This window comes from Phalacrocorax carbo, chromosome 25 (assembly GCF_963921805.1).
Source record: "Phalacrocorax carbo chromosome 25, bPhaCar2.1, whole genome shotgun sequence".
Lineage (NCBI taxonomy): Eukaryota > Metazoa > Chordata > Aves > Suliformes > Phalacrocoracidae > Phalacrocorax > Phalacrocorax carbo.
In genome coordinates this window covers 4,830,852-4,857,367 of record NC_087537.1, presented here as the reverse complement: position 1 = coordinate 4,857,367, position 26,516 = coordinate 4,830,852, and the positions used below count along the sequence as shown (strand labels likewise).

General features: G+C 47.7%; 1 protein-coding gene across 1 annotated transcript in view; it reads right to left on the bottom strand.

Annotated features, from left to right (window-relative positions):
• LOC104050730 (acid-sensing ion channel 2) overlaps nt 1-26,308 on the bottom strand; it is a 516,001-nt gene extending 489,693 nt beyond the window's left edge. Inside the window, exon 1 of the mRNA XM_064473186.1 lies at nt 25,468-26,308. Within this exon, the coding sequence (XP_064329256.1) occupies nt 25,468-26,031 (564 nt within the window). The 5' untranslated portion in view covers nt 26,032-26,308. The remainder of the gene's footprint in view (nt 1-25,467) is intronic.
• Nucleotides 26,309-26,516: the final 208 nt, after the last annotated feature.

Below are 26,516 nucleotides of genomic sequence, written 5' to 3'. Positions count from 1 at the left end.
ATCTCGGCACTGGAAGCCACAGTGGTTTCTTTGGTTGTACCCACCCATGGTAGCTCATAACCAGGGACTTTTGTAGTGGCTAAACCATCGGGCTGGGATTCAGGGGACAGTTTGCTCTATCACAGATGGGTTGCAGAGCCAAAATAAATCCCTTCTCTCTTTCAGCCTTTCCCCACTGATAAAAAAAATCAGCCATGGGGAGGAAGGAGGTTTAAGGTCCACTGATTAAGAACTCACGTTCACATTAATCCTATTTTAATAATGACAATAAAGATTCAGAGTTTCCCCTTCTGTTTGGGGAACCTCTGCTTTAAGGTGAGGAGCTCAGAAATCAAACGCTTCCTTGAAGCCGTCTCAGACCTGCTGGCCCAAAACTGCTTCTCACGCTGGCTTGTGTGCGTTCACAAACGCTCGTGGCTAGAGGGGCCAAGGGTGGAGCCTGGATGTATGCGACACCGCGTCGCGTGCAGCCACCAGGTGAACCCAGCTGTGCAAATTGGTCTGTGGGCAGGATGAATAGCGCTGGTGTACGAGGAAAAGGAACCTTTTGGCAATTGCTCTTGACTTGGTGGGTGTTCTTGCTTGGGCTTTCTGCCTGCGCACCTTCAAGAGCTTTCGCAGTTCCTCCTTGCACCGTGTGTGCACGCGACTGCAGAGAGAGCCGCTGCCCAGCTGACTGAAGTGTGAGAGGTCCCAGGCACTGCCTTGCCACCTCTCAACAGGGCCTCCCATCCAGGGGCATACTCACCCAGGCTGTAAGCGCGTGCAGCTGGGGTTAGGCTCCGTTCAGCTGAAAACTCTGCGCTTTGGTAAAAAGAGCCCATTCCCTGCACAGGGGTATGACCTGAGGGAGAATCTAGCTCACATGGATCTGGTTTAGGGGAAAGCACTTCACTGTGTCTTTGCATCTGTGAGATGGGAAACACGATGCTGTATCTCATGGCAAGTTACTCTTTAAAACTAGCTGAAGCATACTTAAAACAAGTTTGTTTGTTTGTTTGTTTTTTAATATGCAAGTTTGTAAGAGAGAACCTATTTGATATTGAACTTCGCAAGAGCTAAAATAATGTCTCTAGCAGTGCTTAGCTGGCTCCTCTCATGAGAGTATCTCGGCTCCTAAAAAAGGTCTGAAAATCTTTTGTAGAAAACACCTGCCTTTAAAGAACAACTTCAGAAATGCTATTCTTGAATGTAAAGAACAGAGCTCTGTGGACGGTAATGGACTTGTAAGAGCGACTCGCAAAGCTGGTGAAAGAGAGATCTGGGGAATGTGCACAAAGGCGGCGACACTCCATAGTCCTTGGATGGAGCCGGCTGGTTTTGCAGATTTCCCCCACCAGCCTGGTAATAAGCAGCAATAAATTGTAGCAGGAGAAGCTGGAGATCCCCAGTCATTTCAACTCGGGAGCTGAGCTTCTTCCTGCTCCCAGGCCATGGCACGGGCAGGGGAGGAGAAGGGAAAGTTGTCCACTGTGGAACCAGCTCTCGGCTTCTCTCTGTGCTAATTTACCAGCTCAGGGAACAGTTTACGGAGTGGCTTTGATGTTAGCGAGTGGTTGCAGCCTGCTACTCTCCAGGAAACTTTTCTGCAGCCCCTGCTGGGTTTTCAGAACTGCTTAGGGCAAAGTAAAAGAGGGGGAGAATGCAGGACGTCCCCTCCTCTGTGCAAGGGAGGGGATGAGAAGAGGTGATGCTGATCCATCACAGCTACTGATGCTTTCAGCTGCTTTTACAACACAGATGCACCTGCATGAGTGTGCGACAGACCCCAGAGCTCCTGCTTCACTCCCCCCTCACTCCTGTAGCTTTGGCCATCTCTCCCACACAGGCTGTGAAACTCTGGGACTTCTCAGTCCCTGAGCCCATAGTACGGATGCTGGAGGAGAAAAGAGCCCTGGGCACCGCCTGCTCACCCAGCAGGGCGTGGGAGAGCTGGGATCTGTGGGCAGGCATGAGTCCCCGCTGCAGCCCACATCCCTCTCTGATGAACCCAGCACAATCTCCAGCCCAGGAGGTGGGCACCAGCAGCAAACAAACTGGAGAGGCTTGTAGAGCCTTTTTATGGCATCCCTTGAAGGACATATTTGTCTGCCTGAGCCCAAAACTGTCACAATCTGGCTAGGAAGGTCTTCATGGCTTCTTAAACCACCCTCCTCTTCCTCCTGCTGGAAGCCCTCTCAGCACGGAGAGGTGCCTGCTGCCTCTCAACACTTCACACTCCTCGCTTTGTTGCTAGTTTTTCCTTAGGCTTCCCCTGGAGCCATGTCTTGCCCAGTAAACAGAGACATCAGCAGCAGCCCTGCCGACACCAGAGACAGCAGAGCAGATTGCGCAGGGGTTTCCATACGGCTCTCACCTTCAGCTGGCAGAGGCAGCCCTCACCGCTGGGCGTTTGTGACCACATCTCAACCCAAAGCTGCCTCAGAGAGTTCTGCTATTGCTGAACCAGGCCAGATGATTCTCACTGGGGTTTTTCAAGGCAGGCGAAATAGCTGCCTGCCCACCACCCCCCCACCACCCCCCGCCCCGAGTTTCTATCTGCTCCTTCTACTCAGGCTCTCTGAAGTTCAGCAAAATCCCTCAGCTCTTCTGAAAGCAAACATCCAGCGACAAAGCTAAGCTGTCCCAGGCTGTCACTCCGAGTGGTTTATACCAGCAAGGAAGGCATTAGTCACCAGTACCACAGGGTCTATGTGTATGTGCATGTTATGGCATGGTTTTCCACTGTGTGTGCCTGTGGTGGCTGTGTGTCAGGAGGCTCTGGTGGCTACCAGCTGATGGAGGGTCTTTTGGGACGTCTGTACTCATGGAGAGCCCTTCACCTACATGTGCATACACAAATGCACCCGCATGCACACTCACACACACGCCCCTGCTGCTTTCCAGCTGCTGCCTGGGGAATGCCAATAGCATGGAAAGCCCAAGGGATAAGACCACACTAGAGGAGGCAGAGGAGTCATCCCACACCTGGCCATTTTTCCCAAGGTGCTGAACATTTTCCTCTGCAAATACTCAAAACCCATGCTCTGGCGGCTCCCACTTTTCCACCAGCATCCCAGAGCCCACGTGGCCCTGGCTTGGAGGCTGCCGGCTCCCAGGGCTGGGACGGGGCAGGCGCTGAGTGGAGAAATGATCAGAAAACCCTTGAGATGAAAATGTGGTCTCATCTCATTTCTACCATTTCACAGCAAAGTGTCAATGTGATTCAGTGAAATCCACTTCAGGACAAAAGCCTGAATGAATCACTTGGACTTTCTTGTTTAGTTTCAGAAATGCTGAAGTATTTTATTTTAGGTAGGTAAAACAGTTGCAACTTGTCACTTTAATCCCTTTTATTTTCAACATGGTGCCGTATTGAAATATTGATGGCATTTTGTAATAACGATGCCACTTAATTTATACTAACTATCCACTTAATAATATATGTGCATAAAAACCTATTTAATATCGTACTTAATATGAACTCTATAATATATGAAGCCTAGTATAACACAATATAAACCCCTATCATGTTATAATATATTTTCATATTTTATAGTAATAAAGGAGTAAAAGGCAAACAAGCCCACATCAGCGTTACCTTCACGTTGCTCTGATTTTTATTCTGATTTATTTTACACGCATCATGGAGCAAAACAACATTAATTGGTCCCGGCACACTTTGAAAAGCAGGTTTGACTGGGCTCTGGTCCAGCAGGACAGGAACCCATCATAGAGCAGCAGCATCTCCAAGGGAAGCCATGAGGCACGGCTGTGAAACGAATCTACCCCAGCTGGAAGATCTCAGCTCAGAAGCACCATTTCCAAGGCCTGTCTAGACAGGGAGAATACAGGGCTAATTGCTGCCTGGCTCAGCAGAGCGCTGCTGGCTCAAATCAAGCTGGTGAGGGCACCGCCAGCAAACCCTGCCCAGGGGAGATGTGCTCTCTGGGGTCAAGGGTCCGCATCCCACGCACGGCTGGTCTGAGAAATCCTTCTGGCTGCTCTCACACGGGGAGATGAAAGGACCGCAGCTCTGCCTTCGTGTCCTACAGGCTCAGCCCAGTGGAGAAAAGGACTGGGGTTTAAACTGTCTGTTAAGAGCATCTCTCTGAACAAGAAAGCTTGCTCATCCGGGGGGGATGGCATACAGCACAGAGAGCCATAAATAATGCATAGATCCCTCACACACAGTTTGCTTCAGCCTTGCATTCCTCAGAAAGTCAGCAAATATTATTTTTCTATTCTCTCTTGTACTTCTGTTGAATGGTGGGTGGCTCTGGGAGAAGGGAAAGTCACTCAGAGGTGCTGTGCTGACCTGCTTTTACATCTTCCTCCTCCTCTCCACTGCCTTCCCAAAAAGCCTGCGAACCCGAGCGCTGCTGGCGAGCGGTGTCAGATTGGCAGTGCTGCCAAGCTCCCCCGGAGTGTTGTAGTTGCAGCTGGGTTTGGGAAACAGATTGGCTTAATGTGTTAAACTAAACGCAGATTTTAGAGCACACAGCAAACAGGGCAAACTGCAGCTCAGCAGCCGCGGTGCCTGGGACTGCTGCCTCCCAGGAAAATGAAGCAGAAGGATTTGGCTGCTGGGGAATGACAGGAGACAAAATGTGATTTTTCTCTCCAGGCTAATGGAAATGCTTTCCTGAAAACAGGTTTGAAAATCCCTGGGACTGCTAACAGGGGGATCCAAAACTCACAGCTGCTGAGCAGGTGCCTGAAATCATGATTCATTGGTGTTGCCTTTTCGATTCCCAAAACGCTAACAAGCTGTTCAGAACCCTAAACTGCTAATTATGTGTCTGAGACCTAAAAGGAGCATCCAGGATGCTTTCACGCTATTAAAATCGTCCAGACTGAATTGCTGACAGACTATCCAAAAAAATCTGGTATTACTTAATGAGACATTACAGTCTGAGTGGATAAGGTGGTTTATGGGACCCCAAATCTTCTAAAAAGATGCTCAGGACCCTGGTGCTTCTCCAGGTGCATTTTTCTGGAAGCAGCTTGAAAATTTGACCCTCCAATCCCATGTTTTTCTTGCGCTGTCTTTGTTTCTGCCTAGGTCCATTCCTTCAGGTGGGATTTGTGACCCATGGGTTGTCCCAGCTGGATGCGGCGTTTCCTCTGTGTTACAGCCACTGTCTGAATCACATGGCTCTGTAAATGGAGAGCAACGCTATTGAAAGCCACTGTACAGAGTGGTGTCACACTGACATGTATTTCTTCTTCTACAGAGCATCCTGAGACGACTTCAGTTCTGCAGAGTCTGACCTACTTTAAAGGCAGGCTGATTTTGTCCAAGCAGCAGCTGCATTTGAGGGCAAAGAGATAGAAGTAAAAGCTTTTGAAATCCGAGTCCAGTTTCCTGGTCACAGGCTCATGCCCCCAGCAAGATTCAGAGCTGTTCAGCTTTGACGTCCACTCTTCTGTCCGCTCCTTGGCTTTCCTGACACGTCCTTCCCAAGCACATGCTGTAGCCTTGGCTTTCGCAGCAGGGAGGAAAGGAAAGCGGTCTCTATTACTCATTGCACCATTTGCACAGCCATCAAATGGGAGAAGTAATTAACTCAAACATGTTTATCTACCATAATTATGAATTTGCATTGCTCTCTCGATCAACAAAGTGGATTGGACTCCCAACACTCTCTGAAGCATTCACATAGCTCATGCATTCCCGTTTTTGCATGAGTCCTGGGTCTTTAGCAGAATCGTGTTCAGTCCTGACTGTCTATAGCCTTTCTGTCTCTCAATACCCTCCTGATGATCTGGGGCTCCTGGGATGTTTCTCTAAGGCCACTCATCACCATGCAATCAGAAGACCCTAGTTTGCTTCCATCCTCCACCTGGATGATCAGAATAGCAACCCAGATAACAAACTGTGCAGTGGGAACAGGAGACGGTGAGGTGCTTCAGTGTGGCGGTGACTGAGGCTACATTTGGATTTTCAGGGCATTTCAGCAGGGCCCCGATTATCCCTGAGATTTTCCGTTGCATTGGCAAGCAGTATTCAATCTGCACGGCTGCTAGGACTTTCTTGCAAGACTCTCATTCACAGAGTCTCCCTCTGTCTCACACCGCAGGCGGCGCGTGTCACATAATATATTCTTGATTTGTTTCTGAGCTTGATTCCTCGCCTTAGATTGTGTTGGAGGCTGCTGGGATGTGGGCTGGCTCTGCGCACCATGCACACTCCCTGGAAAATGCTCCACTGAACAAATGTTCATTAAAAAACAGCAAACGTGAATTATAACTGACTGTGTAAAGGTGCTGGTGAATTGGCAACATATGCACGCAGTCAAAGCAAGCGATCTGGAACACAACAGTGAGAGATGGAAAACTCTCTCACACCCCAGTCTGACACGTATCTCGGGGGTGTCATGGAGCTGCTGGCCAGGGCAGATCCTTCTTGCTTCTGTCCTGCTGCATCTTCACCACTATGAACCTTTTACTGCTGACCAGGAGAGGCAATTCCAATGTCCAAGGGGGCACCAGCAAAGCCACCCCCACCATTCAACCAGCTTTACTGTACTTCACACCAAGCAACCCGTACAGATCTACTTTTTAGTCTCCCTCCTTGCTGGCTGCGTTGGTTAAGCAGAGCATCCCTCCTTTTGCAGCAGGACCAGCCGAGATTTAACCAGCCTGAGCCATAGTTCTCCTGTACGTCAGGGTAATGCCTCTGCAGATGGGTCATAGGTGAATCTAGCAAAGCACCAAAGGGTTCCGGTAGCACTAGCTCTGACTCCAGCACAAAGTGGTGTTAGCAGGGTCACTGCTGTCCTCGCTTTGAGTGGAGCTTTCAAGCACAAAATTTAGGATTCAAAAGAGGACAAAATAGACTCAGAGCAAAATCCCAGTGCTGGCACTAAAATCAAGAAGAAAGAAGGTTGAACTGCACATTCGGTACAAAGCTGGGCTGCCAGTCCCGGGTATGTTAGATCATCTCCCCTAAGTCAACAGAAAGTGAGTCTTAATTAGTCCACATGTGGACCTCAGTTTGTCCTAAATGCATTCCCGCATCACTTGATGCCAGATCTCTGTCTCACTCACTCCCTTCAGGCATCGCAGCTCAGCTTTCAAGGGAGTTGATTTGCAATTTAAGCCTGTAACACAACCCTGCAAGGCATGTCTGACGTGGCTCCAGGTTTGCCTGTGAATGTTTCCATACAGCTCTAATTAATAGCATCAACAATCACTTTTTAGCCATGGGAGGGAAACCCCAGTGGGCAGAGCAAATATTTCTCTATCTGCCACCGCAGCCTTGTCTCTCTAGGAAACCTGAGGGCAAACTTCCAAATGTCTTCCCTCTTCCGCAGCATATTCCATGCGTGTGGCAGCCCTGCAGGGGAGCCATGCTTTGTAACGGAATGACAGTGCATTTCCTCTAGCTTATTTATGGGATAATAGACCAGGTGCTCTGTTTTATGAGACAATAATCAGAGTTCCCAGGTGGATAAAATCAAGACCAACTAACTCATTTCTGCAGAGGGAGTGGGTTATTGTCTTTTCAAATAAGGTTTGCATTTCTCTCTCAGTTGCATTACGAGTACTGGAAAGCTGTTGGTCAGAATCAATCCAGCCAATGCTCTCCCTCTTTTTCTCCCTTGCTGCTCAGAGACCCCTTAAATCAGAGAGAACTTTACATTATTTTTAAGCAATAGAGAGGACAGACCATCTTTCTGATCCATTTTTCTACAGTGCCTAGTGCAACAGCATTCCAGGGTCTCACAGGTGCTATATCAATACAGATGATAAACAAAATCCCACCACATCTAGTGCCTTGGTTTCAGTCAGACTGGCCATTAGCAAAACCCCCAGGATGTTCTTACCATGCCTTGAAGGTGAAAACACAGAATAATACTCAGGCATGTCCTCAACTTGACATTAATCTGTAAATTTGAGAGATTGTCAGACAGGAGATTGTCGGCAGTTCAGGTATTCTGCACTCACGTTTTGGGTGGATGCTCATAGCAAGCAACATGAACACCCTCAACCACAGAAGCTGCTTCAGCCTCCCCATGGGATCTTCACACAGCACTGGACAGCATTAAAGCACCCAAAGGACTTGCACCCTGATGGACTAAATATTAATATCTCCATACAGGCATTAACAGGGTCTGAGTTAATCAAATTTCCAGATCTGAGTATCTGTATATTAAAATCTTCCCATGATTGAGAAACACAGAATTCACACCATATGTCTCCAAGAACTGAGGGGAAAGAACTTTCCAGGACATGGCTATGCTTTTCCAGGTTTCCAAGGCACCCCACCACCTTGCTGAACCCAGATTGACTGTGCCTGACACCCACGATCCAGGTGTACACCCAAACCATGCCTGCAGTAAAGCAAAACTCTGGTGTGCACCAAATTGGAGAGGGCCTCCAGCGCAAGCTCCTGTTTCTGGCAACCGCATCATATAATCCCATCCACAAGGGATGATCCTGTTTTAAAACCTGCTAGGCTTTTTATCCCCATTATTTGCACTGAGCAGTTACTTCAGGATTTCATTTCTTCAAGCATTAAAAAAAACAACCTTTCTAACTTCCAGCATAAAGTTATCTCTGGCCAGTTTATACCACTGGCTCCAAAGCCAGCATCATCATTATGAAATAGCTGCATCGCCCTCTCAGTGCTTATCCCCTTGACGTATTTTCTACAGAGTAATCACAGCCCTTCACAAGGCCTTTGCCTTGCTAGCTTAAACGAGCTAAATTCTCATAATCTTCCCTCCTAGAACAGGTCCCTCTTTTCCTTAATCGTCTCTCCCTGTACCTGTTCCAGTTTGGGTTCAGCCGCTTTTGAACGCATGAGACTGACCGTTCGCTCAGCATTAGCATTTACCACTGCTTTCCTTAATGGCATTAACATAACCTGACCTCCATAAGAAATAGCTTTGTAAAGATCCTTGCCAAGGTATATAAAGTGAAAGCAGCCAATTAATTATAAAAAAACTAGTCAGGACCTCTGCCTTATCGTTCTGGTAGTTTATGTATCTGCACAAAAATTCTCAGGTATGGACTACTCTGAGCCACTGCGTGTATCATCTGGGATCGACACGTGCAAAATGAATAGGCAAGTATGGAGCACGGAGAAGGTCTTTGCTCAGTGATGTTTGAGATCTGTAATCTTCAATACATATATTTTTTAATACTCCGTGACGGTGCAATCTCTCCCTACGCTGCAGAGTCCACAGCCCTTGCGGAAGGTTTATCCAACCGCAGGGAGGACAGAGCTTTGGCGGGATCAATGAGGAGAAAAGCCGCTAGCCGGCTCAGGGGCAGGCGATGGTTTCATGAAGGCAGGTCTGGCAATACCTGCTGGCAATAGCAGCTCCCTGCTGTCAGCTCCAAAGTGTGGTCGTAGACATAACTCCACAAATCAACAGAAACCTCCTCTCTGGAGCTGAGCCTGGGCCCCTCCACGTGGCTCGTGCAGGGGAATTTGGTTTCTGAAGAGGAAACCTTTTACATTGCACTCTGAGGTCTTAAATGTCATTGTTCTCTATTGAGTGTGGGTTAAGGGAGGAAAATAGTGGTACTTTTCTCTTTGGCTCTTTTGCTGCTCTCATAAAGGCATATAAAAACAATAATGAGCCACTCCACCACTTTAAGTAGTCAGGCAATGACGAATGAGACCCACTAAAACACTTCTGTCTTTGCCAAGGGCGCTCTGGATTATGCTTGAACCTGTTTTAACCTTAGCACTTCACCTCCTTTTCCACAAAGTTGCCATTGCATGGCAACAACCATGATAGAGCTCAAAATAACAAGGCAAAGGAATGGTTCCCTGAGAGGAAAGGAATATTTGCTTCACAGTTGGGGCTGGGTTTTTAAGAAGTGTAATTTATCTACTTGCTAAACCTCAGAATTTTAAAGGAATACGAAGATAATTCTGTGTTACTAGTAAAGAAGAGAGGAAGGATATGAAGTTCAGCGTGGAAGTAATTTTTTTACGACAGTCTGGCATTGAACAATACAGGGAAAGAATAGAGCTAAGCATTATTTCCAGCAATGGAGGCTCAGACAAATGCCCCTCACTCCCCGAGAGTGAGGGGCATTTAATTCCCAAGAGAGGAATTAAAATCCTTTCTTGGAGTCAAGATCACACAGGCAGCAGAGCAGGCATTTGACCTGAGGGTTGGGAGAATATCAACTGTAGCCATTGGAAATGCTTCTGCTCATGCTTTTCCATGGCCATCTGTGCCGCACAAAGTGCTACAGTTTGAAGAGCCCCCAAAATAAACAGACATCGAAGAGCAGAGCCTGGGTTCCCAAAGATGCTGCACGTGGGGACCCATTCCTGCAGCTCTAGCTCTAGAAAATTGGTAACTCAAGCAAAAGCTTGGTGTTGATCCTACTGCACTGTGTCTTGCTTCTACTGTGTGGAGCGAAGGAACACGAATCTCCTCTTCATCCTTGCACTCAGCCACAGACCTGCACATTGCTTCCACCGGGAGAAAGTCTCCCCAGCTCACAGCCACCAGCGTGCTCTTCTCCCCCAGTGCAGGTTGGTCCAAAGGACCAAAGGCAGCTCCCTGGTGCCTGCAAAAACCAAGCCACTTTGCCTACTTTGCTTACCTCCAGCAGAGACGGCAGCCTCCCCAGTCCCCACGAGCCCAGCACTGCCCCTTCCCCCTTCCTTTCTCTGCCGGCTTGCACAGGGTAGGTAGAAAAACCCAGCAAGTGGCCTGAGGGGGACCCCTGGTCGCACACCCAATAGCTGGAAAACGTCAAACCTGGGTGTGCCTGGACAGAAAACAAAGAGAAGCTATTCCAGGTGGGACCCTGAAACACGGCGGGGAGGTGGAGCCGCTTGGGCGCGCAGCTTAGAGGCGCAGACCAAAGCAGAGAAGCTGCGCGATGTTTTGTGGTTTTATTGTGTTCAATGAAAGTGTGTGTGTGTCTTTATTTGAAAGACAAGTGTGATTACAAGAACATACCTAACTCGCACATTTCTTTCTCCTCCTGCTAGAAGAAAATCATGGAAGGAGTACGCAAGCTACAAGGGCTAACAACAACAGTGTTAACGAGTCACTTCCACCCCTTCCCCGGCTTCTGAGATTACTTCGCAAGCGGGGACTGTGTATGTAACCACCTGATCTGCAACAAAATAAATGCACGACACATTTCCCTATCCCTGGTGACTAAATTGTCTTTGCTTGATCTCTAGAAATAGTTGGCCACAGAAATTTGTGTGTGGTAGCGGCGCTTTAACCCCCTGCAAGGGGTACCATTACAGATTGTTTTGAAACATGGGAGGAAAATATTCTGCAATTAATTGTTCCAACAAACAGCCAACGACGCACGAAATGGAGGAGTAATCTTAGGCTTAGAAATACCCTTCCACATTTAACAGCATTCCAAAGTGGAAGGGAGGCAGACGTTTTACTTAGGGATGCTGTTTAGCCTGCAGGCACTTGCAGAAGCTATCTGGGGTTTGCAGAGCTGAGAATAGCTATGGACGCTCAGGTACGCTGTGTACCTGACTTGCAAATGTAGTAAGCAGGGCTATGAAAATGGTTTTTGAGTGAAGACATTCATAGAAAAATCTCTTTCATTTTAATTCCTTCCAAATGGGAATGATGGATATTCATGTCTCTGCACAAGATCACAGCCCACGTCATTCTGTGAGGTAGGCTAAAACAAATCCCCTCCCTTATTAAATTTTTAATCAATTTTAAAAATAAATGTTTAATAATAAACATAAACCAGGAAGACAGTCCTTGCCCCAAGGAGCTGACAATTTTGTTGTCGATCCAAACGGAGGCATGCAAACGCCGTACCGCCACGGTATTACAGAGGCTCGGAGCTGGGCGGGCGGCTCTTTGCACCCATGCCCCGAGGAGCGCGGTGCAAAGGTGCCGTCAGCTCGTGCATTGTGCACAGGTTCACGGCAGTACCGTCGGCCTGGTCTTGCTGCTGAAAATTAGGCAGACTCAGAGCTAGTTGGCTGGAGGTGGAAAGCTATTACCCATGGAGTTAAGCTGCAGGTGGATCCTGGTGAGACAAAGCAGCATCACCCCATAGGGGTTTTGGGGTCTTCTCCTAGTCCTTCTCAGTGCGGCCACACGAACATCATCTTTGGTGATGAATATCATGGAGAGGGGTCTGGTCCCTGGGAGGAGGCGTGCAAGGCAGCTCCCACCCATGCCATCAGTCCTGTGCTTGCCAATGGGGCAAGATATCAGTGCCCCTGTTTTCAGCCCAAGGAAATTAGCTGCTGGCTCACTTCAGGTCGGAGACAAGAGCTAACCACTGTGGATGTAATGGGACCAAATGGGTAACCCGGCTGTTGAAGTGAAATGGCAGCTCACAGTCTCCTGTTAGTGGGGTGGAGCAGAGAGCACGGTAGGAGCAAGTCTGGTGGGCTCCACACAGGAGCTCTTTGCCTTTTCCCACCTCTTTTGGAGAGCCATCAGCCACAAGTGCAAAAGAAGTCACACAAGGATGATTGGGGACTATTCAGGATGGCAGAACCCAGCAAAAGAAGTTGTTAAAATGGTTTAAACTCATACTTTTCCCACCCTTTCCCAAGCTCAGGAGAGAAGAATCAGTGTCATACAATTTGTCTGGGCCTTAGCTTAAAAAAAAAAAGGATATCTCCACTCTCCCACTCCCTCTTCCACATTCCCACTTTTCTTCTGAGAGATGGGGTGTGGGCATTTACTGCATAAACCACCCAGTACCACGAGGCTCTGGTCCCCCTGCAAATCCTCTCTCTCTCTGTGTCCCATATTGTTTATACAGTTCTGTATTCCAAAGCCAATATAGTCAATAATAATAGTCAGTAATAAACCAGCATGAGCATCTGTGACTTTTTGGACAACATGGTGATTAAAAAATCAGGATGCAGCACCCGTGCTCCCAGCAGGGACTGCAGCGACAGCCCAGCAGGTCAATTCGTGCGTATATAGGTAGACACACGCGTGTGCCCGTTCAGTGACCCACACATTCAGCAGAAGAGAACATCTTCAGCTAATGCAAGGGGGGCAAATGAATGCCTTACATAATCTGTGAAAAACCAACTCCACTATAAAACAAGTTGTTCTTGAAATGGAAGAATCAATGAAGCTTGTTTTCCTATGGGTGAGGATATTTTGTCTTCTAACCTCTCCCCCTCTGTCCCAGGTACCTTGGGATTCCCACCAGGCAAAAGCAAAAAAAAACCAGGAGCAGGCAACATCTGCATCCATGTACCCACCTTCTCACGCACACAGATCTACCTCTGGGTTGTTTCCCCGTGTCCCATGGGTAGCACAGCCCTGTGCATACTGATTTTTTTCTTCATCGTGCTATCTGTGCTGTCAGAAAAGTGTAAGCTGTCTTCTTATTGCCAGGCTGCTTTTGGAGAAAGTGGGGCACATATGTTTGTTGGACAGCTGGTCGCTGTCAGACAAAATGTATAATGCCATCGTCGACCCTACTTTTCTTTGGTGGACTTGAGTTTGGGTCTCTCCCATCTGCCAGTTTTCATGAAACTTGTAGAAACCGACTGTTTTTTGAGACTTCTCCTGCTCTTTCAAATGGAAGCAAAATTGCTGAGACCTGATTATCAGGAAATAATGCTAAAACGGAACCATCTCCAGAAAGCGCCGAAGATGGTCATCAGAAAACATCTCGCTCTACAACTGCCCTTTGAAAGAGGGGACCCATTTGGAAGCAGAGTATGAAATCCCCCACTTTAGGGAAAGCCAGATATGAGTATGTAAGTCATGGTCCAACCTTACTAACATCAGATGATCATAAAATCATAGAATCATTAAGGTTGGAAAAGACCTTTAGGATCATCAAGTCCAACCACCAACCCAACACCCCCAGGCCTCCTAAACCATGCCCCCAAGTGCCACATCTACCTGTCTTTTAAATACTTCCAGGGACGGGGACTCCCCCACCTCTCTGGGCAGCCTGTGCCAGGGCCTGACCGCTCTGGCAGGGAATGAGGCATTTCCCTCATCTCCAACCTAAACCTCCCCTGGTGCAACTTGAGGCCGTTCCCTCTCGTCCTGTCACTGGTGACTTGGGAGCAGAGACCAGCCCCCCCCTCACTCCAGCCCCTCTCAGGCAGCTGCAGAGAGCGAGAAGGGCTCCCCTCAGCCCCCCCTTCTCCAGGCTAAACCCCCCCAGCTCCCCCAGCCGCCCCCCAGCACACTTGTGCTCCAGACCCTGCCCCAGCCCCGCTGCCCTTCTCTGGACACACTCCATGCTCCAGGTTTCGTCCCAAACCCCATGTGGAACAGAACCTGGGGTGCACCTGGCCTGCAAGTGCATGATGTGGAGAGTCCACATGGTAGAAATTTCCCCAGCTCCAGGTGACTTTTTCCATTACTTAATTCAGAACTAGCTGAAAATCAGAAATCCACTTAACGAGACATTCCACGGTTTCATGATTTTATTTTGCTGTGAGATTTTTTTTTAAATTACTTTCATGGAAAACAGAAATGCTTTAGGACAGAAAGCTTTCATTTTTCTCATGGGAAATCTCATCCCAGTCAGCATAACTTTAGGAAAGCAATTTTTTTTGCATTCAGAAAGCATTTTCTGATGGAAAGTTTTCAATGGAAATGTTCAGGCCAAGTCCAGACTCATCAATCTGTTTTTCAAAAACCTGTGCTTGTTTCTGATCTGAATTTGTCTTTCTTTGAGCGAACCTCTGCTTTCTCATGCCATAAACACAGTTTTCTCCCATTTCTTTCTCACCTTCCCTCTTCCTCTAGCGCTCTCCCCAATTCCTTTTCCCACCCCATTTAACCTGCCCTTCACACCCTGCACAGCACCTCAAGATACACAGCACCAATTAAGAACAAGGAGCTGGGAGCCATGGCTTAACATGACACGACACGCCAACAGAAGCAGAGGTGTAACTCAAGTTTCTGAACACCAAAGTTCCCAGCAGAGAAACAGTTTTTAGAAACTTTGGAGTCCTTTAGGCACATTTTTCTGGAATCATGCGTGAACATCATAGAAAAATCCTTTCCTTCTTGATCTGTTTTTCCCTGGAGAGATGCAGATGTTCAGAGACATCATCACAGGACTGACCTCTAAGGGTCTTTTTGTACTACCAAGTGATAATGAGAAGAGAATGATTTTTCCAGGGATGGATGCAACTGTGGGGCTAACCGCATGATCTCAGTCTCATTAACGGCTTTAGGAGGCAAACTCCACTGGGTTTCAATAGAAATAGGATTGGTTTGTCAGCCTGGGACTTGCTTTTTCCCACAGCTCATCCTTAACAGCCATCTATGCCATTGCACCTTCGCACTCATGGCCCCCCTCTGCTGTCAGTGTGTCCCTGTAATTACAAGGAACCCATTGCAGTCGGTGCGGAGCAGCCAACGGCGCTCCTGTTAATTCAACGGCAAGCCGGTGTCATTGCCTTGGCAGAAACAAATTCATTTGTTACTCCTGTGGATGTCACATGTATTTCAGGAGATGCTCCATCACAATTTAGCATCATTTAATGGCCACTTATAGTGTTCCTGGAGCATCTGTAGAGGGGTGGTGGCTGTGGGATTCATTACCAGGGTGCAGTACAAAAAAATACAGTTCAATCAAGAAGTATGAACCTTAACATGAGGCACAGCAACTCTTTCTCTTAATGAGGGCATGATATCCACACCCTGCCTGGTCATGCTACTCATGAAAACTGGGGCAATTTTTTTACATAAAGATTAGTTTAGATGGGAATGTTGTTTGAGAATCTACCACAGCAGCAGTTTTCACAAAACCTTTTGGGAAAACACTGTTTCTTGGCATTAAAAAAAAAAAAAGAAAAAAAGAAAAAAAGAATCCCCAAACATTAAGTGCTTCAAAGAAAGGGATTAGTACATCGGGACTGTGTGACTGCTGTAACCAGCCAGGCCCTCCCTAGCAAAAGAGGAGACACCATGTTACATTCTGGGAGAGATAATCCAACCAGTGTGTCCAGAGAAAAATGGGAATACGGTGAATGGAAACTGCAGTTCCCAGCAGACTTCACAGTGTGTTTCTGGTTCATATTTTCAGTGAAAAAAACAAGAAACATGGTGGCAAAATTTCTGTTCTAATCCAAGGCCCCCCCAGCAAATAAATCATCACTTTCCAGGTGGCTTAGAGACCCTCCCATCTCCCAAAACATAACGCTATGACACATTTGAGGTCAAGCTGAAGCATCTCTGATACCCTCGTTCAGCTCTCACAGGTTTCTCCATCACTGGAAAACTGCTGATGAGTTAACAGTTCTACTGACGCTGCCGTTTCATGCATGGTAGGCAAAGATGGATCACACAGGCTGCTCTTCCAAAGCATAGCAGGTGGCTGTGGAAGAAATACAGGGGCTTTAATGGATGTCTCTATATATACCATCCATTTAGTGCCAGGGAGCAGTGGAGTGTGGTCTTGGAATTTTAGCTAATTAAGGGTTAAGCTTACATTAATTCCTCCCGCTGGTCATTAACTCTCCTCTGCAATTAATTCCATCCTTTATTGTCCTGCCCATGGCACACTGCGATTATGTTTTCTTGCCTACCATTGAGCGATCCCACATGACAATTATACTCTCCTCTCTGTTGTACCAGGGCTTCAGCTCATCATTTTCTACTTGAACTGGGGGAAGTAAGTCACTTATCACGGTGGCAGAGATTTGAGCCCTTAAATTATCCTGCTCACAGAACATGCAGTTAAGTCACTAGAGAGCATTTGCATGGGTTTATTTATTCTTTTCTCCTGGCCTAAGATTAATTTCCCTCAAACGTTCAGGTGAACAAACAGTTTGAATCACTCTTATGGGATTCAGTCCCATAAAGTGAAGCCCTTGCATGACCGTCCTCCACCTCATGAGCGTCGGATTTCAGAAAGCTTGGAAAGAATACAGATGAAACATGAAAGAAGATGTCTAAATGGGTTGTTTTGACTTTCTTCCTCCAATAATGTCAAAAGCTTTAAAAAGGCCAACATATTTTTAATTCTTTTAATTTTTAAAATTTAATTTAATTTAATTAATTTAATTTTTTATTCTTTTAATTCTTTTAATTTCATGCCCAACTTTGTATTACATTCTTTCATATATAATCTTCAACATTGTTGAAACAGCATCATGAAGATTCAGATTTAAAAAGCAGCTAAAACTTGGTCCCACTCAGAGTTTTGGCCCTCAACCTGTTGTTTGGTTGGGTTGGGTTGGGTTTTTTTCAGATATGGAAGGAACTATCGATTTCCCTCAGGACAAATTCCCTCACTGGAAGTGAGATCTGGACAACCTTTGGCCTGACTGAGAGGAAAGCCCAAAGGCTTGGTGTGAAGCTCCCACCACTTGGGCAGAGCCTGGAATCAGGCTCAGACTTCCTCACTTCTGATCTTCCTTTCAAATTCCTGTCCCTGCGGAGCTGGCTCATGTGACAGGAGCAGACAACTGAGCAACTTCTATTGCACGTGGAAAAGCCCTGATGGCCCAGGTTCCCCTGTGATGGGCTCCTCCCTGGAAATCTAACCTCGTGCAGATTCAACCTCCTTTCATCTATCCCACCCTGAGCAAATATATGTGCATTTTCCATTACCGTTCACGTCCTCACTTCACGCTCCCTGACTTAACACACAGGCTAAATCCTTTCTTCAGCAGCAACAAATGATCAAAACAATTCAGCTTTTCTTCAAATAATGGAATGTGCTTCAGCTGTAAATATTCATGGCTGGATGGAAATTGTTTCTTGATGGGCCCTGAGCATACTGATGTCAATCTGTTCAAATGACTCACAGTCTCTTTTACCTCCAAGAGGCAATTTTGTTTTTCTGGTGCTGGTCTCATAGATAATCCGTGGCAGATGGGAGTCAGGCATGTCCACCTCATCTAGCTCATTTTCCATCTTAGCTTGTTGAGCCTGTGATCCCTATGAGGTTTCCTCAGAGCTATTTGCAGGTCTGGAAATCCTGACCAGCTTTTAGAAGACCACTTCAGGTTTTCCTTACCCCTCAGTAAAGAGAATATATTTAAGGCATTTTTCTCTTAACTTTTCAGAAGATTCAGGTGGCCAAACAGCTGCTGACTTTTGCAAACTGAAAACATAGCTACAGTTATTGTTTTCTTCCCTGTGGAAGACCTGTGTCCTCCCACCACCCCTCTCTCTCGTGGCTTTGGTCACCTTGTAGGCAAGAAAGCTTTTCATAGATCTGCATTTCCAAAGAGTTCTTCCTATCGAAACCTGCATGAAGGGTCACATCAGCCCAGTAGGCAAAACAATTTCTATACCTTATGAGTACTGTATGGAGTTGGTATAGCAGTTGCAGCAACACGTCCACCTGGCACCACGCTTGGCCCTACCTTATCACGGCATCTGGGCAATATACTGCCTTTTATCGCCTGCACCCTGGCCGTGCGTCCCCTCTGACAGCCAATTAACGTGCAATTCTGCTGCACTGGCCAAGCTGAGTCTGGCTGACTCTCCAGGTATAAATTCCTTTAACGAAAGCTTTTGTGAAGGCGTAGGAGGGACTCACAGACGCTGGGCTCTGCCAGAGGAGATGGAGATGCCTCAGATGACCTCGCTGTCGCTGCTGCTGTGCAGCCGGCTGTGCTCCTCAGGAGCTGCGAGGCACATTTTCTCAGTGAAGAGGAGCTGACTGATGGATTTGAGGGGTATTTTTCAGGAAATCTCCTCTGCCTCCTCCTGAAACAAACAGGGATGCTTCCAGGAGATGGAAAAGGCCAGGGACTTGCTCAGAGAACCCGTGAGAGGTTCGTTGTGGAATCAGAGCTATGAAGGCCTCGGATGCTCAGTGCAGACAGAGTTGTCAGCAACAGTGTGTTTTAGGCCAATTTATTTCCTTAGGTTAGTAATGCAAACTCGAACTTGCATGCAAGGCTCACGGAGGGGAAGGTAACCGTCTTTCAAAACTGGGTCTCATTTTTCATGCTTTCATTGAAGACAGAGGGAATCGAGCATGAAAAGATGGTACTCCCAAAAAACAGCAAAAGGAGATAAGACCCAGCAGGTATGCACCTGCTTTTCATTATAGAATCATAAAATAATTTAGGTTGGAAGGGACCTCAAGAGGCCACCCAGGCCATCACTGAAGTCAGAACTGCATTCTCCCTTAATCAAGTGAGAACTCTTGTTTCACTTTATGACCGCTGGTTTCGCTTTGTGCCCATTGCCTTCCATGGGGATCAGGGACACTGAACCGTCGTGGTCAGGACCCTGCAAGGCATGTTTAGAGTAAACCCACCGAGTGGTTTACAGCAGTCACATCATGTTTTTTCACATGGCATCACTGCACTCGGTCAGATAAGCACAAAGATTCTGCAGGAGGGAACATCTGGGAGGTTGGTTATTATTTGTCAGGAAGTCTCCAAGGGGCACTTACATGAGGGGGATGGAAGAAGGTCAGGACAAGCCATGTTGTTCCAGTTTACCTCTCCAGATGGAAACCATGCTGGTTTTTTTTAAAGTTCCTTGTTTTTCCTGGCCTTCACTTACAGTTTTGGGCATGACTAGATTTAAGTCTGGTTCCTGTAGAAAAAGCACAAGTACCTTTGAATGCTTCCCATGGTGTCCCCCTTCATCCACTGCAGACAGTGAGCTGTACCCAGGAGACCTCTGTCCAAGACCAGTTGTCAGGGAGATGCTGTGAGATGAAAAGTCTTAGTCGCAGACAGCCACGGGCTAAGGAAACACCAGAACATGGTGGCTGAAAGATGTTTATCATCCTTGTTCTCTGTTTTTTACAACCTTGCCTCTCCCCAGCTCTCCAGCACTTTAGTTCTCAGCGTCTCTCTGAGAGAAAGGCTATTTCCCCCCCATTTTGCAGGTAGAAGAGCTGAGGTGCAAGAAACCAGGCTCAGGGGTATTTCAATGCAAAGGAAAGCCTCATGCAATTCACAGGAAAATTCTGATAAAGCCTTGCAGCCCTCAAACGTCTCCTCTGTCCTTGCAAATCTAATGACATCCTTCTTGCTCAGCATTTCTTCCTCATCTCAAGGGCGGTGTTTGTATTTTGCTTCAGCTCCAGATGCTGTTTTGAGTGCAAATCCCTCAGCAGGTGTGGTACAGATGGGGGGACAGAGGAGCTCTCACTTGGCCTCCTGATGAATAACTGTGATGAATGGGAATCACTTAGAAGACAAGAGTGGTTCTTGCTCTCCCTCAAACGAAGTGGCCAGGTGCATGGCGTAAGCCAAGGCCAAGGGCAAGGGAAGGCTGAGCCCACAGCTGGCTCCTACATACAGAAGTGCTTTGTCTTTCCTCCTCCAGGGCCCCCCTTGAGCCTCATCTCCCTTTGCACTCACAACCCTCTGTTCTCCAGCTGTCTCTGATACTTTGGCTGTACTCATATCTGAGATATCTTAAATCTTTAGATGTCTTCCCATCTCAAACCCCTAGTGAGGGAAGGGAGAGGTCAAGAGTGAGGTCAAGAGATAGCTCGACCTAGAACAAAACACAGACCTTTTAAAAGAAAGCTAAGGAAGAGTTTATCACCATGCTTGCTCAGGTCTTGAGTCAGACCAATGTCTCACACATGGATCACCCACGTCCCAAGTGAATGACCTACAGCCGCACTTCTGAATTTTCTGTCCTATGGTTGCTGTTTCACCACAGAATCACATGATCATTTAAGTTGGAAAAGACCCTTAAGATCATCAAGTCCAACCAGTGTGAATACTCTCAGTATTAAAGGACTTAAAATTGGGTTTGCCATGAGAAGACCCCACTGAGGTTCTACAGCCTTCTCTTTGTTAGATTTTAACTCCAGTAGCAATTCAAGACCCAAGAAGCTTTTTTCATGAACGGGGTTCATCACAGCTGGCATTCTCCCATAAAATGTTCTGGCAAACTTTAAAGCATTATCCTACCATTTTGTAATAAGTAAAGGAAACACAAACCCCATCGGCTCCATGAGGAAGCAGCACCACACTCATTTTAAAACTAAATGCTCAAGGGAGAGAGAAACTTAGTCCAGGCAAATACTGGGTAGAATGAGGGGCTGTGTTTCAAAAGGATATGGCTTGCACGTCAGCCAGATACGTGACCCAGGAGCAGTCCACCTCATTTAAGACACCCAACTGAGACACCAACAGCCACATGACAACCCTGCGCTCCCTCCTGTGCCCATGCCCATGCACCAAAACTCAACAGCCTGTGCAAACTCCAGATGTTATAATGCAGTCTGGGAAGGCTGCACAAAGATTTGGTCTCCTAGTGCAAGAACTATCTATTTGAGTAAAAGGTGTTACAGAACTGCAGATCTCATTATGGCATCTCAGATTCTGGAGCAAACTTTGGAAAAAGTCCTGATTTTCCAGAAAAATTGTTAAATACAAAGAAATAATGTTTTTCCGAATCAAGCAGACACCATCCTAATTTTGTTTTTCTTGAGGAAAGTGTAAGTTCTATAATAGAAAATTAGAATGGACTAATTAGTCTAAAAAGCAAAAGCTATTTTCTAAATACTGGCCTCATGGGCACACTAGAAAGAATGGGAGAAAAAATATGCATGGAGAAAGACAGATTGACAGAAACTTGTGTCTCAGAATAGAAATATTCACGAGATACTCTCCATTATGCGGACACTGTCTGTTAGTAAGAATGTGTATTGAAAATAAATGAGTTATACCCTTCGATTATCACGGCCACTGAAAATAAATAGACATCCGGCAAAGAAGGGATAGCCGGCACAAGGCGAGTTACCGCGGTACCTCCGAAATGAGTAGGTTGTGCGAGGAAGCGCACGCTACACATTCCATTTAGCAAATGACCCAACTGAAAAACATGTTCGCATGCCAGAACGCACACCCACTGCCATTGTCTGAATATGTCTGGCTGGGCTTGGCTGCGGGGGCCAATTTTCTCGGCAAGGTGGGCTGAGATAGCCCGTTGCCCCTGCTGCTCATTCTCCCAGGTCATCCCATCAGCCATTCCACATTTGCCCCATGGGCTGAAAGGGTTTTCACAGACTTTTCTCCCCTATTGCCCCATGCATTTGCTGTGCCACACACACAAGTCTCCCGCAAGGCTCCCCTGCCATTGCTCGGTTCATCCCATGCTGGAACAGCAAAGGACCACGAGCCCTACCAACAGGCCCAGGAAAGAGGCTTTGCTCCAGGACGCTCACAGAACTACCCAGAAAATCACAGCAGTGTGACTAGAGCTGATGAGCCACAGCTTTACAATGCTCAGCAGCAGTAGGATGGGAGGACCTTAATGTCATGTTGAGCAGCATGAGCACAGCTCCTCCAGAAAAATGCCATCTGTGAGGTCATTTTCAACCGAGACCTCCTAGGAGGAGCAATGCATAAAAAAAGGAGGGGATTTCCTCTGCTGCTGCTATTATCAGGCTTCCCTCCTGCAAATACTCTAAGGGAATGGGTTTGCTAAAGCGTGTTCTGCCAATTTTCTGTTCTTCATTGCTTTGCCTACAGCAGAGGTCTGCATTATCTTATCTGCTGCTCAGTGCATTGCAATGCCAGCTCAGGAATCAGCACATATTCTGCTAAGACCTTGCCGTTCCCTTTGGATGTATCTCTGCAGAAGAGCTTAGGGGACTCACTCCTCTGAGCAGACCATAATATGGGGAAACGTTGTCTGAGCAGCATTAGACATCATCCTGGGGAGAAGGAACAGAGAGAACAGGAAAGCACAGCTCAAATCCTATTAATAAAGCAGCAACAGAGAATCTGAAAAGAGAAGTGGACAAGAAAAGAGGGTAAAGTCACGTTTTCAAAAGTGCCAGGACACTGCCATTCCAGCTTCTGCTTTCCCATGCGGCCAAAGCAGGGTGTGCGTTATTCAGGGGACACACTGCACACACCACACACACACATGCATCAAAAGGGACAGCTGACCAGCTGGCAATACTGCGCTAACTTCTTTAGCAGCACCTTATTGCAGGGTTAACTGCTTTGATGCAGTCTCCTACTGCAAAACTCCTGCTTCCTCTGCTCCCAGATGCATGAATTTGGGGAGTACAGAAAAAGAGCGTTCTTCACCATGATGACATATTACAAAACTGCTCTGGGATTTACACCCTCCGTTTCCTGACAGGAAAGAAGTCAGGCTTCGGTGATGATGCTTCTCTTTTTCAGCTGGTAATGCAGCAGAATGGATGGGCTGTCACAGAGTCTCTAAGCAGTTGCAACAGGTCGTTGGTGATTGAATGCAAAATTCATCCATGACATGAAGTTCTGATTCAGCCCAGAGGCAGTTCAAAGACCTTTACAGCATGCTCCCTGTGGAAAGACCTACTCAGCTTTCAAGCAGACACTTTTTGCTGCTTTTTGTCTCTGAGAGGTAAAGTCTGGGAGGAAAGCAGGGTTGGTTCGTCCCTTCTGAGTGCTGCTTCCTGGATTTCCATAACCTGAGGGATTACCTGGAGCCAGAGAGACTGAAACACCTGCCTCTGTTAGAAAGGCACAGCAGGCAATGCTGGGAAGACATTGTCTTTTGGATCATCTGGGAGTTGCTTTGCGGAACGGACTGACGCATTTCACTACACTGTTTCTGAATCTCTACAGTAATTTGACAAGGACAAGCGCTGTCAGCCTGTAATATCCTATCTGTTTCTAGCTGGCCCTAACCTGTTCTAGCAGAGCAAGTCTTTATTGGGCAGACAGGGAATGTTTAGTCCTTCTGGAAACTACTGTATCCCCCATGGGGAAAAAAAAATCATTGTTTCAGAAGCTACCTCAAAGAACGAAATGGCCGGGGAGATGAGACCCCACCATGTCCCAGGGAGGCTGCTAAAGCTCCTGTCTTATCTGAGAACAAGATCTGCTTTTTTAAGCCCTGCAGATGTTTTGAATGTGCTGTTTGCTTGGTGGCTTTGAGGTTTTCACTTTTGGCTGGTGTTTACTTCATTATCAGAAAGGCCACAGGCAGAATACCTCCCTCTCCCCACACCCTCACCGTAGTTGGGGGAAGTCTGTCCATCCTGTTGGGATCTGTCCTCACTCCCAAACTCTTCTGTCCCCTGGACTTCTGCATCTGTTTCTCCTTTCTATCCCATTCTCCAGACTTAGTCACACATGGCTTTTCCTTAGCAAGCTCTTCTCCTAGTGACTTTCTTGATACCTTCCCACGACCCGCGTGGCCCAACCTCTGCCCAAGGAGCGGAAGCAAAGGAGCGGTTCGCCTGGATATCCAGTTTGAAATGGGCAGGGCATCAGGGTTATGCACAGGCAATAACTGAGGCATAAAATTATATGTTCCTGCTCAGACGTTTAGCGAGAGCACAGTCCAGGTGGTGGCAATGACTTTGTAGCATGAGTCAGTTGGACTCATTTGCTGGGAGATCCAAAAGCAGCAGAGACAGAAAATATTCCCTTCTTAAAAGAGACAAAAATCCTGCTGACAAACCAGACAACCACAAAACCTGTTATGACACCTGCCTATCTGCCGGACAGTGAGTAGTGAGCAGAACAAGCAGCATCGACCCCAGAGAAACAACCATCTGAAAGCCGTAGCGTTACTGACTCCAGGATTACCAAACCCCCAACTGGCTGAATCAGTGCAAAGGGACTGGCCAGCGTGGCTTGAGAGCAAAGTACAACTTAGCCTGGTCCCCAGCCCACACGCCCACGTCACCACCAGGATGGGGTTCAAACCACCAGCCTGGGGGTTTGAGACCACTCTGCAGCCCCTTCCCCAGCCCAGCACGCTCACCTGCCCCAACGGCACATGTGGGGGCATCACTTCTTCCAGGAAACCTACTTTTTATCTTTATTTTAAGCTCAGCCAAACTACCCAGACCAGCCTGCACTGCCATCAGGGTGTCATCCAGAAGCTGTAAACTGAGCAGCATCTGCTTCCTTCAGGATCCTCAGGCTACCCGGCTCGCTCTGCCTCCCTGACAGCCTGAGAGCAGACTGGGATCAGAGCTGAGCCTGATTTCGTTTCCCCTTCTTTTCCCCCCACCCCCTTCTCTCTAACACAGCACCAGGAGGGGACCCAGCTGCTGCCCACACTGCACAGCAAACTAGGACTTATGAGCCGTGACCACCAGGAACAAGCAGAAAATTTCAGGATTTCAGCAAGGCTACAAACACCCAGGGAAATACAACTGGCTAATGGACATCAGTCAGACCGTCCTCCAACACTTGCCTTTCTTGCTGGCCTCTTTCCAACTCTCTCCACTTTCTTCAGCTGGCTAACATTCACTGGCCATAGCAAGAGACTCCCAAGCCTCCTCTGATGCTCAGCAGGACCCATCTGATGCCCCGGTCTGACACCAAGCCACCGCCTGGGAGCCGCGGGCCTTATGCAGGATGGAGGCTGGACCTGCTGCAAGCCCCTTGCAGGGCTGGCCCCACGTAACCCCCCCACTAAGACTCCAGCAAACAAACTTTAACTCAACAGGCTGCCTCCTCCTCCTCTGTGTGCCAGAGCGCAGCAGACACCATTCACTCATCGCACCGTGCCCACACAGGTGGGCCAGTGACCTGCAATGCTGTCCTGGTCCTGCAACACCACCACCGTCCACACACCCAGAGAAGAGGAAAGCAGAGTGTCTGCTCATACTCACAGTTTTGAAGTCCTCATGGGTGCACTCTTGGCCTTTGAATTTGCAGTACAGCATCATATCCTTCAGGTCATGGCCAACCCGTGCCAGGAACTCCTGCATGTTGAAAACTTTTGGTTTATACTGCTTAAAGTTGGCCTTTTCTTGGAGGACGGCTAAGACAGCCGGGTCAGCCAGGTGCGGGTTGGGGATCTGCAGGTTGACGTCAAGCAGAGCCAGGAGCTCCCCAGCATGGTACAGGTCGTTGGTGGTGAGCCGGGAAAAGCGAAACTCGTTGAGGTTACAGATGGTGACAGCAGGGAAAACCAGGCTGTTTGCCACAACCTCGTCCACTTTGGTCACGTGCTGGTAGGAGAAGTAGAAAGCCACCCGGTCTGAACTCTCCACCAGGAGGAGACCCAACGAGCCCACAAAGGCCAAGGTCCAGAGCAGGCGACGGATGGTCACTGGCCCGTAGACAAAGACGTGACGGATCCCGTGGAGCGTGGAGGTGTTGGCAAAAATCTGGATGCTGGAAGGCTGCAGGCTGCCCATGCTGCCCTCACTGGTGCTGTCCTTCAGATCCATCAGGGACAGTTAGTTAAATCCTGGCACTGCTTTTTGGGTCAGTCTGTAGCTGGAACTGGGATCCAGATCTCTCCCCTCCCCTCTTGAAAGTAATTAAACCCTTTTAAGCGTGGGAGAGAGAAGGAGAGTCTCAGGCCAGCTGCTGCGAGTTTATCCCACAAGCTCAGCAGTAGCTTCGTAGGGGTAAATATTTATATAAAATCCATTCAAACTCTTGCTCTTGATTTCCTTGGTGCGATAAGAAGGGCTGGTTTTATTTAGGGAGACACCAAGGTGATGTGGAAGAGATGTGGGTGGGCAGCAAAAGCAGAGCCAATGGAAATAAAGTCCTCCCCCTCCACACACACGCGCGCGCGCGCGCGCTGCACGGAGACGAGATTAAGCGAGAGAGCGAGCTTAAAACAAGTCCAGGCAGCTCGCAGCCTGTTAACTAGTGCGTAAAGCCCAAGGATGCCGTTTCCCAGAGCTGATGTCTTGCAGAGCAG